This window comes from Pelophylax lessonae (assembly GCF_965119305.1).
Source record: "Pelophylax lessonae genome assembly, chromosome: 1".
Taxonomy (NCBI): domain Eukaryota; kingdom Metazoa; phylum Chordata; class Amphibia; order Anura; family Ranidae; genus Pelophylax; species Pelophylax lessonae.
The window spans coordinates 715801602-715817323 of record NC_138768.1 but is presented as its reverse complement, the minus strand read 5'-3'; the positions used below and the strand labels follow the sequence as shown (position 1 = coordinate 715817323).

General features: G+C 42.3%; 1 protein-coding gene across 1 annotated transcript in view; it reads left to right on the top strand.

Annotated features, from left to right (window-relative positions):
- LOC309552259 (uncharacterized protein) overlaps positions 1–15722 on the top strand; it is a 167997-nt gene that overhangs the window by 121476 nt on the left and 30799 nt on the right. Inside the window, exons 26-29 of the mRNA XM_082253145.1 lie at positions 9152–9282; positions 10634–10800; positions 12363–12517; positions 13200–13406. Coding sequence (XP_082109271.1) covers positions 9152–9282; positions 10634–10800; positions 12363–12517; positions 13200–13406 — 660 coding nt within the window. The remainder of the gene's footprint in view (positions 1–9151; positions 9283–10633; positions 10801–12362; positions 12518–13199; positions 13407–15722) is intronic.

Sequence of the window (15722 nt, the reverse complement as noted above, 5' to 3'; positions counted from 1 at the left end):
GCAAACTCACAGAGTGCCAACAACAGGTCTCTGCAGATGGTGTGAGCGAGCCCTTAATATTATTGCTCCATAATAGTAAAGGTTTTGTGGTTAACGTTAATATGTTGCCCCTGCACAGCGTAGACATTCTGTATGCTGAGCCACTTCTTGATCCCTACTTGTAAACTGGTTCAGCCCACAAATAGGCTGCCTCCACTGAAACACACTTTTATTTTATGGAAAAGGGAAAAGTCCTAGAAGTTGCACATCCCCAATATGTTTTACTCCACCCACAGAGCTTAGTCATGGGGATAAGAATCCCATGCATATCCCCATGACTAAGCTCTGTGGACAGATTGAACCACATTGGGTGCGTGATCTGGTTGGAGCCCAGGCTGAGGCTGTCATACACTTTTCTTTGAGGTTTTGCAGAGATGTGCGACTTCCAGGACTTTTCCCTTTCCCATTAGATGTCTAAAGCTGTGACAAGCTCTGTCCTTATCTGCACTCCAAGAGGTTACTACAAAAGAGGACCTGGTGGAGTCTTGAGTCGCACCTGTTAATTTCGTTTGGGTCACACTTTAATTTTATTTAATTAATATCCTTTCCATCACATTTAATGTTATAGAGCAGCATGGTGAAAGAATTCAATCTGTGTACAAAATTAATATCCTATCCCATTTGCCTATGTTTTCTGGGCACCTAAAGAATATGTCTTGTCTATTTGAAATTGTAAAATTTAGCTTTTTATGAAGAAATTAGATTTTTTTTTCTGTTAGACCAACCTTTCTCATCCAGGGTTCTGTAAAACCGTAGTTTTCCTTTAGAGGTTGCTAGGAATTTCCCTAAATGTGGCTGCTTGACCTCTCATTTGATGGTGTCTGCATAGTTCTGGGTCCAGTGCCACTTGGCAGAAACAATGACATGACACCAGAGATCTTTTCAGCTGTCTGTAAGGGTAGCAATTCATCCACCACTGTAAGAAGTTTACTCTTCTCACTGACCATGAATGTAAGACACATATTTCCCCCTGACCCCCGAATAATTCATTTTAGCAGGGGATTCCCTGAGACCTGAAATGTATTTCAAAGGGTTCAGCTGGAGTAAAAAGGGTTGAGAAAGACAATTCAAAGAGTTTTGGTATTATGCAAAGTGCAATAGTCCACGACAACCTGTAACATATCTTTATTACTGTACGCACATATCTTGAAAGACAAGTTTTAATTGCACACTATGAGTTACCACACTATCAGTGTTATCTATCTTAGCTCTTTGCATTGTCTTTATGAATAAGTGAATGAATAAGTAAAGTATAACTAAAGACAAAACGTTTTTCTTTTAGCTTTGAATAGCGTGGAGGGATTAGAACAGTGTTTCCCAACTCCGGTCCTCAGGGCACACTAACAGGCCAGATTTTAAGTATTACCTTGGGGTGATGTAGACTAGAATACTACAATCACTGAGCAGCAAATGCTATCACTTGTGATGTATTTCAGTTTTCTTGCAAACGTTAGTGTGCCCTGAGAGGACCAGAGCTGAGAAACACTGGATTAGAACACCTGTTTTTATTGCTGTCTGTGCCTGTATTTTTAAATATTTTAGTTAGCTGCTAAAATGTATCATTTTGACCATTGTCTGCCTTCTACCTCTGTCTTAAGGCTCGGTTTCCACTAGTGCGACTTGACACATGTCAAGTCGCACAGCAAGTCAAAAGCCATTGATTTCTATCTGGCCCGTTTTCACTGCTGCGGCTTCGGTTTCGGCGACTTCAAAAGTAGTTTGTGCACTACTTTTGAGCCGTCTTCAGTGCGACTTCCCTCTATAATGAGGGACAAGTCTCACTGAAAGCCGCAAACAACTTTAGCTACGAAGTCGCGCTAGAAGTAGCACAACTTCGTAGCCGCACTAGTGGAAATCGAGCCTTATTTCTGCCTTGCATGGTTGCTTTCTGAAATGCTTAAAGTATAACTAAAGGGAAGTTCAGCTTTGGATACTGTGCATAGAGATTAGAATGCTTGTAAAATTGTATTGCTATCTGTGCCCCCCGTTAAAGAGATTTTCCCACTCTATTTGTCCTGTTTACCATTATCATTAAAAGTGAAAGTAAAAAAAAAATCCCTAATTTTGAGTAGTCCTCAGAAAAGTAAAGGGGAAATCTTCCAATAGAGACACTATTTCTGGTGACCTGGGGGCCCAAGCGATTCCCTTAATTTGCAGGGATTTCCTCTTAAAGCGGAGTTCCGGGCACAAAATCAACCTAATCGATTTTGTGGCCATCCGCTTGCTTTGCTTCACCTGAAAAGGAATTGGATAGTTAGGATTATTTTTTTTTTTTTACTTACCTTGTAATTGTAGAAAGAAATACTCACCTATTTTCCACTTTCTCCCTCTGTGGCCGCGGCCTGCGCCGTCACTTCCGGTTTGCAATGATTCCTGGGAGCTGAACGTCATCACTCCCAGGAATCAATGCGACGGCACCGGCCCCGCTCGTCACTTCCGGTGCGACGCCGCATTTCCTGATAAACAGCTTCTGGGCATGCCCAGAAGCTGTGTAGGAATGCGGCGCCGCACCGGAAGTGACGAGAGGGGCTGGTGAAGGTGCATTCTGGGAGAAGAAGACGCGGAAGAGGACGCAGAAGAGGATCGCGCTGGCTTCAGCTGCCCACAACAGAGATGGCAACGCTGTAGAAGAAATTTTATAAGTGAGTATTTCTTCTTGCAGGTAAGTGCGAACCGGGACAGATCAGAGGCTAGCCATTGTGGAATGTACTCGCCCTGACTGTCCCGGGGGTATGTTCATTGAAAAAATGTTTCTGTGCCCGGAACTCCGCTTTAACTAGTTTTTTTGGTTATGGGCCAAGAAGTAAAGAGATAACTCTCCCCCATTGGACAAAGATGGTATAAAAAATAAACTGTGAGGGGTTGTAACCCTCCCCTGTTGTATCCAAAATTTAAAAAAAAAAAAAACGCTTTGCCTAAAGTTCTACTTTATAGAGGAGATGACCTGGAAGAAACAAACGAGACTGGCAGCAGGCAAATGACTACCTACCAGTATTAAAGTGATACTAAAGTCTTGTTTTTTTTTCTTTAAAAATAACAAACATGTTATACTTACCTTCCCTGTGCAGTGGTTTTTGCACAGAGCAGCCCAGATCCTCTTCTTCTCAGGTCCCTTGCCGGCACTTCTGGCCCTCCCTCCTGTCGAGTGCCCCCACAGCAAGTAACTTGCTATGGGGCACCCGAGCCGAGCTGCAGCTCTGTGTGTCCATTCAGACATGGAGCTGTTGTTCAGCCCAGCTCCCTCTCTCTTTAACTGACTGCCGTAGTCTGGCTAACTGACTTTGATTGACAGCAATAGGAGCCAATGGTGCCGCTGCTGTGTCTCAGCCAATCAGGAGGAGGCACTTGTACATATTGCTGGACTGAGATGGGGCTCAGGTAAGTGTTAGGGGGCTTGAGGGGAGCTGCTGCACACAGAAGGTATTTATCTTAATGCACAGAATGCATTAAGTTAAAAAAACCTTCTACCTTTACAATCACTTAAACTTTTATCTCAGCTTTCCCCATTAATATTTACCATTGACCTACTAATGTTCTGCACTGTATCTGCTGGAGGTAGCCATCTTGGTAGAGGCAGGGTTTTGCTTCTTCGTGCCACCTCCTCCAGCAAGGAAACAATGAACAGCACAGTAGTAGGATTAGCAAATCTCTCTCCAAAAGTCATACAACTTGTAATCAGAGGAAGCAGTGCCTTAAATCTGACACTGCAGATATACAGTTATAAGGCTTTATTCACACTACTGCCCTTGTACACTTACATACTTGGAAGTGCAGTGGAATTTTTTTAGAAGAATTTTAAGAGAAAAGACTGTTGAGGCACTAACAACATTTCTAAATGTTCCCTTTAAACATAGCAAATCTTCACTTTTTGAGTTCAGGTCCACTTAAGGTATTAGGCTTATTGGGTGTCACATGCCTAAGTATGATCAAATTTAAGGCTGGTTGTAGTAAGATGGGTATAATGTACCCCACAGAATCGAATTAATGGATTTAATTATTACTCCAAAACCAAATTCCATTTCCTGCTAGTCTATTAGGGGACACAAGAATTCTTAGGCTGTCTGGGTTATACTGCCATCTACAAGAATAATGTACACTGGCAAAAAAAGTTTGTCCAGCACATAATAACCCTGCCCACAACCATCGTGCCTCCATTGCTAGTGTCCTGGGTAGAGTGGACGTGTCTTCTTTAGCTCTGCTGTTATCTGTTCATTTGGAGGATTTTTTTTCTAGTATCAACAGCTACTGGTAGGTTCATGCAGGATATGTTAAATACTGGAAGTCTCTCCAGTCAGCCACCAAGATCTGGTGTTCCCAGTTTATACTGGCTGTCTGTGACAGCTCTGATTTTCTGGAATTTTTATCAGTCATCTACAGCTGGATATGGAAATCTTAAAAAACTCTCCAGGTAGCCAATCATTGCAGATTCCCAGATCACAATCTATGCTGGTGTTCTCTATTCACAGTACTGCAGTCGGTAGTGACTACCCATTTGTGTATCAGTTCACACAGGGCTCCACTATTCAGGTCAGGCCAGTATGGCAAGGTATTCCATATGGAGTTATTGGACCAGAGCTGAGCCAGATTTTCTGTCCCCATCTCTGCAACTCATTGTTGGGAATTCCTATCAGGCTTATGCTAACAGTTACTTCTTTAGGAAATTATTTTGTCTTTATCCTAGGCTTGTGTAGCTCTGCCCCCTTGTGGACTGCTGGATTGTTCACCTTGGGATCCCCCTGGGTTACCAATAGCAACTGCAGCATGCACAATTTAACTCTTTACTCTCTGGCTCATTCAATGAACAGTCTAGGGGATGTAGTTGTTTTTGTGGTTTTATTTAAATTGGGGATGGGAGAAGGGAAGAGTGGGATACTTTAACTCGAACTATTCACAGTAGATGAGGACTCCTGTCTGAAGATGCAGCCAGGCTGCAGATTAACCTTGCCACTTAGATGTATTTAGGATTAAGTTTCTATGTAGATGACTTATCTTGAGGATACACACCTAGTACCCCCTTTCATTCCACCTGTCCTCTGACTATCCTACACCAGGGTGGTCCCCCTCAGGTCAGGCCCCTAGGCACAATCCCCTGTACTCACGATACTGTTTTTTGAGGGTCTCCAGTGTCTCTACCCCTTCAGTCAGCTCTCATGGACCTCTGGGTTCAGCTCTTTCCTTCTGGTCCCCAGGTCGACTGCCTACGACCGCGTGCCACTGCTACAGAGGAGGAGGCAGCTGCCACCCTCCCTCCGGGAGTCTGATCACCAGCCAAAGACCCCGCAGCACACGTGCTTCTGGCTTTTATACCACACCCCGCAATGCACTGAGACAAGCAGTCTGTGCCAATATCAAAGCCTGTGTACCCATTGGTCAGATTTCTTCCACTGTCCAATTCGCCTCCCTATTGTACCAGTGTGAAACACTCCCTAGACCAGATGAATCACACACTGAGCACTATGAGCAGGCCTAACCCACAGATCCTGCTCTCTGGTAGGCAGAATGCAATAAAGATTTGCCTGCTGCACCTCTGATAGGCAGAAAGAGCCAAAACTATACTCTCTCACTAGCACCTACCTAGGAGGGTGCTACATTTGCTTATGTACTTTGAAAGTTGGCCACATGGGGGAGTCCTCCTCTTTTGTTTTTTCTACTATGCCCGCTTAAAAATGTTGCAGTTTTACTGTTCCCACCCTTCTTTTTCCCTGGCTGCTGATGACACAGGTCTAATTCAGGTAAAAATGTGCACGTTTGACCAGGTACTCAAATGCAGGTTGGCGCACTTGTAGCTATTCTGTGTTGAATTTAAGGAATCTCCTGTGACATTTTGTCATGCAGCCTGGTTCTGCACAGCTATCACATGTTTCAGCGCAGCATCTCTGGGCTTTAGAGAGCACAGACCCCATTCTAACGCTGACCACAGAGTGCAACGTAATAGACCAAAGGCAGTTTGTACTTGTGGTGTCTAGTTTTAAAAACTCCCTCTCACTGATTGTAAAAGCTGTTGCAGATTTTTATGTGAATTTGTTACCCAATACAGTGAGAACACCAGTGTTTCTCCATAGTAAGTAATGTTTAAGCACATTTGTAGTGTGTGTCCTGCAGTGTCACTTCGAGAACCGAATCGTGATGTGCAACCACTTCTTCTTTTGATACAATACACAGAGGCGAGCTGGGACGGGCACTCATGTGAGGTTCCCTCAGGCTTTTCCATCTCACCTGGTACACCAAGTTACCTTCAGTTTCTCCATATTAGCAGTATATTTAGAGAGAACACAGTATTGGCTGCAGCCCTATAACAGGCCTACTGATTGCCTTTGGTGTTATAGAACATCTTTGGTTTGCTCAGAAATCCTCTCTGAAGAAAGAATTGGTCTTACCATTTTCAATTTGTAGCTATTATGTTCAAATCGAATAATTAGTTTTTCTCCTTATTTGCATTCTATCTCTGGCATTGGGTGTTTTACCCCTGAGCACATAAAGTTTGATCTTCCTTTGTTGACAAAATTTGGAAATGCAACATCCTGCTTTAATTGTACCTTGTCAAACCATGGCTGGCTGGTCGAGTTACCTTAAAAAAGATCTCTCCACTACTCTGAATAACTTATTTATAGTACACACTGACAAATGGCTGTAATTTTTTATTTTGGCTGCGTTAGTCCACTAATAGCATCCTGGTATGCTATTGCATGCTTTTCCTGTCACTACTTATGCATGGGCACCTCAATGTAGTTTGCTGTACTGCAAAATAACGTATAAAAAGAATGTGCTCCTCGTGGTCTTTGAGAGATGTCTGTTTGAATTGTTTCTAGATATTATTTATGTAGCACCCTCCCAGGTAGGTGCTAGAAGAGAGAGTATAGTTTTGGGTCTTTCTGCTTACCAGAGAGATTGCCAGAGAAATGTATATTGCTCTGTGCCTACCAGAGAGCAGGATCTGTTAGTGAGTTCTGCTCATGGTGCTCAGGTGTAGCTAAGCTTGTCTGAAGTGTTTCACACTGGTCCAATAGGGAGGCATATTGGACAGTGGGAGGAAACCTGACAAATGAGTGCACAAGCATAAACTACAGTCCTGGTGTTTGGCAGAGGAAAGTGCCTCTGTGCATGCTAGGATACTGTATAAATGCCAATGGCACATGTGCTCGTGGTCTTTCAGCTCAATGACAGGATCCCAGAGGGGGGGGGGGTGGCTGCCCCTCCTCTGAAGAAGCGGCCATTCGGCCTCAGGTGGTCGACCTGAATTCCTGAGAGCCAGAAAAAAGCTGAACCCAAAGGTCCTGCAGAGCTGACTGGAAGGGAGACACTGGAAAGGGATCTGATTCTGCCTACAGTAAGTACAGATCTGAGTCATGGGGCCTGTTTTGTGAAGGCCACTCCCTTCTGCTAGAAGAGTCAGTGAACAGGTGTCAGTCAAGGGGATGCTAGTGAGTGTCCTAAAGATAATGTAGTTGGATCAAGTCTGCTGCTTTAGAGAGCAAGAGAACGTAATTCTTCCATACAAGTGGCAGTATGGTCAAAGCAGTGTGTCTGCTTCCACAAATAACTTGGTGAGGCCAAATGAGAGTTATCCTTATCTACTGTAAATAGTTGGAGTATCCCACGTTTCCCTTTTCCCATCCAAGTTCCACAATAAATATAAAAATAAAACTGGACTGTTTATTGAGTAACGAGCAACTGGGAGCAAGGATGGATGTATGAACTGTCCCTTAGTTACTGTCTGCAGGTAATCAGAGGAGACCCAAGAAGTCATCACACAGCAAGCCCTACGGAACACTGCTACATTTATCTAGGATGCTACTGGTGGTATGAGCACTCATCTTCTTCAGCGTTGGAAGCCTTTGGAATAGATTGCTAAGTCTTCCCCCCTCTTTGGTGGACTTGGTTAACTGTTGGGAAACTGTCCTTTCTTTTATCCATTACCTATCAACTCCCTCCAAGCCTTTTTTAAGTCCACCTACAAGACCTGACACCCAAAACTTAATAATTCCTTGAACAAGCCTTTCTGGGTTGAAGTTGTGGCTCCATTTTCCAGAGTTGGGGAAAGTTTCTTAACCTTTGTGGACACTTGGATAACTTGTATTTCCAATGCTTGGGTGTAGTAGGTATAATCCCAGGGCTACAAACTGGAGTTTTGCTCCATGCACCCTCCTTGTTTTTTCCACCACACAAATTAGCAGATCTGTATGAACCATCTCGGTATTTAGTCAAGGTGTCATTGCTCCAGTTCCTGTGGCAGAATGGTTTCAAAACACTTTACTCCAGCTTGATCTCTATTTCCATACCCATAGGAAGCATTGTCTTATAAAAAGTTCTAAAATTCTTCATCTGAATCTGGAAATTCTATATGGAACCAACCATATCTGTTATTGTCTGTCTTTACCAGAGAGACCTTCTGTGTTTTGTGGACATCAAAATGGAAATTCTTTATGGGACCAAGTGCTATCTGTAGACCCTTACAGTTTTCATAGAATTTTCTCATTTCCAAAGAGGGCTGGAAACACTACCAGAAAGCTGCTGAAATTTTAGTAGTATTGACACATATTATGCACCATGATACAGCTAACTGCAGTCCTGCATGGTTATTTCATCACTTCCTAAAACATGCAGGCAATATCAGCCTATAGGACAGTGATGGTGAACCTCGGCACCCCAGAGGTTTTGGAACTACATTTCCCATGATGCTCATTCACTCTGCAGTGTAGTTGAGCATCATGGGAAATGTATTTCCAAAACATCTGGGGTGCCAAGGTTAGCCATCACTGCTATAGGAGATACTGGCACTTGTGAATCTGTAGGAGGAAGTGATGAGGTAGAGCCCAGTACTTTATTACCCCAGCTGCTATGGTAAAAGAACAGTCAAAGAAGAGTCAAAGCAGTCCTGTGACCTCTTAAAAAAAAAAAAGGGGGGGGGGACATTTTAAACATGAATTTTTCTCTTTTAAATGTTATGCCAGGGTAGTGCTCTGCAGGTTTTTACTCTGGCATAACTTTGATAAAGGGTCCATACATAACTTTGAGGTTACATAAATTAATCATAATCTTCGGAGACCCCTATTTGCTTATTATAATAAAATTTGCTATGTGAATCATAAAATACATATTTTCATCTCCACAGACTCTTTTGACATATGACCTACTAAAGAAGAAATATGTCAGCAGGAAGACAGGTCTTTACATTATTCCATGTCCAAAGCATGAATATAGGATACTCAATGGAGGGTTACTTCTGGGGCTCTCAGAGAACAGGTAAGTCAGAAATTTGCAGAGGTATGTTATAGTGGTATAGTGTGGGAGCATGGCAACATTTGTCTCTCAAACACTCTCATTCCACTTTTGCTCATGAAAGCATGGATCCAACTGTTTGACCCAAGCAGTTGTACAGCTGGATATTGGATATGGGCTAATATAAGTCAGAAATAAAAAAAATAAAAAAAGTGTCTGGATCCCACCCCACCCTATCTCCTGCTTCTTACCCTCAATCCTCCACCTCCCTCCTTCTCTTCTGTTCCCTTTTTGTCTTTTCGCCTACCCACGCCCCCCATGTATTTTCGATTTATCTGGTGTTCTTTGTAGCTACATGAAGGGGGTAGAGACCTATATTTGCTGTCCTTTAGATGTTATTCTATCTTTAAACATGTGATACTTGATTTTGTGCCTTTGACTTTCCACTTTGGTTTTGTATTGCCTGAACCTGTACTATGCGCAATTATTGTTTTCAATAAAATGTTTTTGGATCAAAAAAAAAAAAGACATACATTTTTGCAAAGATATCCCATTTACCGAGTGTTTTAAATAATGAATATGTTTAATATACTGTAACTTGTAAGTTGAATACTAGTATCTACTTTATAGTAGTATTTTCTTTCACTAAGTATTTTTCATGCTATTAGTTAAATAAATAAAATGATAAATTAAACTTAAAAAAAAAAAAAAAAATGTTGTACAATGGCTCTTCTCATTAGCTCCCACTTGCCACCTCCTCTGTTCTCACTATCCTGAAGCTAAATATGATACTCTAACTCCTATATGTATCTATAGTGTATCCTAAGTGTATCTATAGCTAAAGCATTTTTAGGTTTGGATAGAGTGGGGAAGGATTAGAACCACTGTCAAATTGTACTGCCATTTAAAGGATTCCTTTACTGGTAAAAAGTTCTCAACTTGAACAGTAAGGGAAATCTCTCTAACGAAGCCCTGGATATGTAACATCCAATGCAAAACACAGCAATTTACACAGCAGCGCAGTTCTGCTCCCTATGTTGCCTTTCACTGGACATTATTGGATTATGAATCAGCAAAAAAACACCTCTATCCAAATAGCAAGGACAGGATTTGGGAAACAGTAAAGTTGAACCAGAACGTATTGGAGTAATCTTCCTGACTGTGCAAAGTGGTAGAGGTATGTAAACTGGAAGACTATCCGTAGGGAATTACAAATCCTTTGGTAGGTAAAATAGTAAGCACCTAGTGGTGCATCATCAGTGGTGCATGTAATTATTTGCTTGGACTTCCACATAGGCAACAGAACTATTACCTGATATACAGTATATGATGATAAGGTCACACAGTGGTTATTAATCTCCAATTACTTTTGCAGAGATCATTTTGTCATCTGGAATATGGATACGGGTTTTATAAAGGATCGGCTAAGGCCTCAGTTTAAGGACAAGCACTTGGCAATGGATCTATTGACTAAACGTGACGTATACAAAGGGGGTACAAACAAGGAACTACTGCAGCAGAAGGACCCTGTAAAAGAGACAGGTAGAATCAAAATTTCAGTATTTATATGAAAAAAATATTGACAGGCTCTCATCTAAATGATTTTCAGCCTAACAGAAATGTTTTTTGTTTTTTTTTTTTCATTTCACCACACTTATGCCTTAAATATCAGTAAAAAAAAAAAAAAAAAAAAAATTTTGGATAGAACTGTTCTCTATTAATTCTGTGCAGCAATTGGCAAACATTCAGTGTACCTTCTGCCTCTGGATTTTTGAAATTATGGGTAGGGAGGGTTAAAGTTGATCTAAACTCAAAAAAAAAAAAACTTTCGTTATAAACCTTAAAACGTTAAGCCACATTTGAACCTGTTGTCTGCTGTATTGTTATACCATGGTACATTGCGTTTTTGTGTCCTTCATTTGGCACCCCAATGCACCTTGCATACACACCTCAATGCATTATCGGTGCAGTGTATTGAAAAGAAGTGCAGGTCTGTTTTTTCTTTCATGTGTTGAGGTGCACAGCCAGCCCATTTGAAATACATGAGCTGTCTTAGCCTTCTTACACATTTTCGGTAAACTTACTGCCCGTGGTGGATTGCTTTTCAGTATGTGGTATAGCCGCATCTGATAAGCGTTCAGAAGGTGCTACTACAGCCTCCTGGAAGGCTGTTATATGTTTTTTACTTTTATTTCTTAACTGCAGAATGGCAATTTAACATCGCGGGACAACACTGCAACTGCGAGCCAAGTGTTTGGCTTGCGGTTGTGGTGCAGCTTCATTAAACTAAAAGGGCAAATTTGACAGGCAGTGCCGTCTTTCAAACTCTGCAACCCAAGTTAAAAAGACCACAGCTCATGAAACACCACAGCCATGGCACGTGTAAAGCCCTATCCAGCTGTGTAGTGCTATAGTTTAGATGGGCAACCGGGGGGGAGGTTGGGGAATTGTCACTAAACCACAGCTCGGCCCCCCAAGCTGCCTGTGTAAAAGAGCACTTCAAACAAATAAATGTTTGTACCAATGCGCTTAGGTTATTGCAATAAGTTGTGTGAAGGTGGCCTAAATGTAATTCCAAACGTTGCTTTCAGTCTTTTTAAACCTGCAGCTTTTATTTAAAAAATAGTTGGTAAACTTGTCATAAAAATCCTTGATTAAACACTTCCTGTTATGAGGTGACAACTAGCTCTTCTCCTGTGGCCCAAAGACTACAAGCCACACTTTGAGCAGACATGGGCCACCATTGTCACAATCAGGAAGATGGTCCCGTGCAATGACATACAGCCTAAGCTGAAACAAGGGCATGTAGACAGGAAGTGGCTAAAAGAGGCTGGAGAAGATTAGCAGTACTGATGTTAATATCTTGTCATCCAGTCAGGACTGTCTCTGGAGTGTGTGTTTTTGCATGTGTGTGCATGCATGTCACCTTAAAAGAAAATGCTTCCATCTAACATTTTCAAAACTGTGTGTAGCCAGCATAAGTTACAAACTAAAATAGTGCATCATTTATTTATAAGTCTCTTCTGAAACCAGAAGTTTCTATAGCTTTCCTGTGTTTGCAACATTTTGTGATAAAACCTCACAAGACATTTTTTGCCTTTTAGTTCTTCTCACGCCATGGGAAAGACGCAATGAGACCAAAACTGCAAAGAAACGCAGAAGGGAAAGGGAGGTGAAGAAGGAGATAGAAAAAGTGCAACAGCTGGCAAATGAGAAGAATAATGCAATTTATCAGTACCTGCTTAGTGACAATGAAAAGGTAACTGTGTACCAGAAAAACCCATATCATGCTTTCTATAAAATGAAGAAAATATGTGGGAAAAGCATCATAATCAGTGACCTGCTTCTCAGTGTACATGTCCCTATTACACAAGCTGATTATCGGCTCTCCTTTCCTCTCCTCACGCTGTCAGCATGGGGAAAGGAGAGACGATAACTGGCTTCTGTTTACATCCATGATCAGCTATGATTAGACACAGCTGATCATGTGGTAAAGTGCTGCTGATTGGCTCTTAACCTCAGTCTGTGATCAACACTGCGATCACAGGGCATGCCGCCTGCACACCGCAGTGGGTGCGACCAGGGGACACTGTCATATGACAGCATCCCAGAATTAGCAGTCCACGATGTATAGTGTGGTTGGCAAGTGGTTAAACTGCTCCTCAGTGCTCATGCGCAATTGCGAATGCGCACATTGTTCCTGCATGCATTTGTAAGAGGCAACAAACCTGCATTTTGTTTCGGGGCAGGGGTGGGGTTGGAGGGGGCCCCATCGGGTAGATTGTACAGTGCTCCGTGATTTCTAACAGTGACCCTGATTACATAGTAAATATAAATCATTTTGTTTTTTAACATGATAAAAATCTGATCGTGGGATATGCTTTTTTTCAGTGGTTGATAAGAAAAATAAACAGTCCCTCTCAATGTTGTTTTATTTTCAGGTGATCGTATGTTCATATTATGCACATCACCTTTGTGTGTTCAGCTTGGACACGATGAGCCACCTGCACACACTAGAAGACAAGACATCAATGCTGTTCTTGCACAATGCTGCACTGACATACAGTGGCAGCTACCTGGCACTATCCAACTACTGTGATGCTGAAAAAAATAGTTATGTTACTCTCTGGGACCTTCACAACGGACTGGTAATATATTCATTGTTTTTTGTTTGACTTTATTAGCTTTTATTTCCACATAAAACTGAACTTCAGGCAGACAGCTTAAAGGTGAAGTACAGGTATGGTAGTTTTTGCATTGTTACACGGGTCTACATTGGACTAAGGTAAGTATGTACAGTATGTTCCATACCTGTGGGATTTCCCTGGAAGCTGGAAATCACTGTAGTAGGTACCACTACTACAGTGATCTTCACTAGCTTATAATTCCTGGGCTGGGTGACTGCCCTGCTGCATTGTGAACAGAGAAGGCCACTTGCTCGGCACAGGCGCCATTCAGGGAACACTTTGCATTCTGTGATTGGACGAGGTGTAGAGGCAGGGTGGTGACATCACAATCAGAGAACACTTTGCACAGACATTTAAATCCAGTAACTCCAAATCCACATGAAAGATTTATTTGTTAGATCAGTGGTCCTCAACCCTGGCCTACAGGGCCCACTAACAGGCCAGATTTTAGGTATTACCTTGGGGAGATGCAGACTAGAGTACTGCAATCACTGAGCAGCAAATGATATCACCTGGGATGTATTTCAGTTACTGTATCTTGCAATTCTGGCCTGTTAGTGGGCCCTGTAGGCCAGGGTTGAGGACCACTGGGTTAGATGACAAAAGATTATACAAAGGGGCTGACGCATTTTGGCCAACCGCCTTGATCACAGCACAAAATTAAAGTGAGATACAGAGTATATATAGTATACAAGAACTCCACCTACCCAACAAGAAATAGAACAATTAAAAATAAAAATTTGTTAAAAAATGTAATTTGTATTAAAAATACAAATTGCTTAATTGGTTTGCAGACATTGAGAAAATGTAAAAAGTGTTCGCTGAATGGTGCCCATGCCAAGCAAGCTCACAATGCAGCAGGGCAGCCACTTGGCATAGGACCCATCACGGCAGTAGCGAGATTCCCACAGTTATGGGGCATACATACTTACATTAGTCCAAGCTGGACCAGTGTAACTATGTAAAAAAATGCCATACCTAAACTTCAGCTTTAATATACAGTTGAATTTTATACACATGGGAGCTGCTTTCCATGAAAAAAGATTGTATTTCTGTCTATCCATTCCTGAGATTTCTGCAGCACTGCCAGACAGCAGAGCAAGGTTAGTTACTTAAATTTTCAGAAATACTAAGCATTTAAGCCTAGGCATTGCCGTGCCCCTAGCCTGTGAGTGGACAGTGTAGTAGCAGCAGCAACAGTGCAGTGATGAGTTGGCCCTTGGTTCGTTTTTCTCTTGATTCGTTCCTTGACCTTAGTGATACCCGTCCTCCCCTGACTAAGTGCTATTGTTTGTCTGTTTTTCAGTATGTGTACCATCATGCCTCACAGTATATATACTGTAATTGCTTTTTTCTGAATCTGCTGCAAAGTGTCTTACCTGGAGATCCTACTAGTAACAGCACTTCCTATTTCACTTTTAATAGATTTTTATTGAAAAAATGTAAGGTACACAACATGGCATAGAAAAACATTTGGAAATTGAAATTGAAAAAGAAATTGGATAGCTGGAATGTAGCTGCCAAGAATGTACAAACATTCAATAGTTTAAATAGCATTGTAATGATCAAAACTTGAGAGACAAAGAGGGAAAAAAGAGTTGGTGGAGGGAGAGGGAGGCAAAGATAAAGAAAATGGAGTGGGAGAGGAGAAAAAGTGAGAGGAGGGGAGAAAAGACAAGGAGGAGGGGGGGGGGAGAAAGAGAGAAAGAATGGGGGGGGGGAGAGAGAAGGAAAGGATGAGGGGAGAGAGAGAGAAAGAAGGAGAAAAGATAAGGGTGAGGGGGAAGAGAGAGAGCAAAAGAGGAGAGAGACCAAAAGGAGAAGAAAGAAAAAAAGAGGGGGGCAAAGGAGGCTGAGAGAGAGAGGAAGAGAAAAAAGCGGGAGCAAGGAAATGGAGAGAGACTGTGGGGGTTCCATGGTGGGAGAGAGAGAGAGAAGAAGAAAAGCGAATGAGATTGGAAAAGGAGAGAGGGGGAGATAAAATTGAGGGGAGACAGGAGGGTGAAAGGGGGGGGGGGCAAAAGGGGGGAGTGTGAGGAGAGAGAGAAAGAGGAGAGGCAGAGAAGAGAAGTGGGGAAATGGGGTCTGGAGTAGAGAAAAAGGGAGAGGGAGGGAGAGAGGGAGAAGAGGGAGAGAAGGGGAGGGATGGAGGAAAGAAAGAAAGAGAGAGGGGGGAAGAATAGGGGGAGAAAGAGGGAGAGGAGGTAAGAGAATGAGGGGGAAGAATAGGGGGGGAGGGAGAGGAGGTAAGAGAGTGAGGGGGGAGAATGAGGAGGA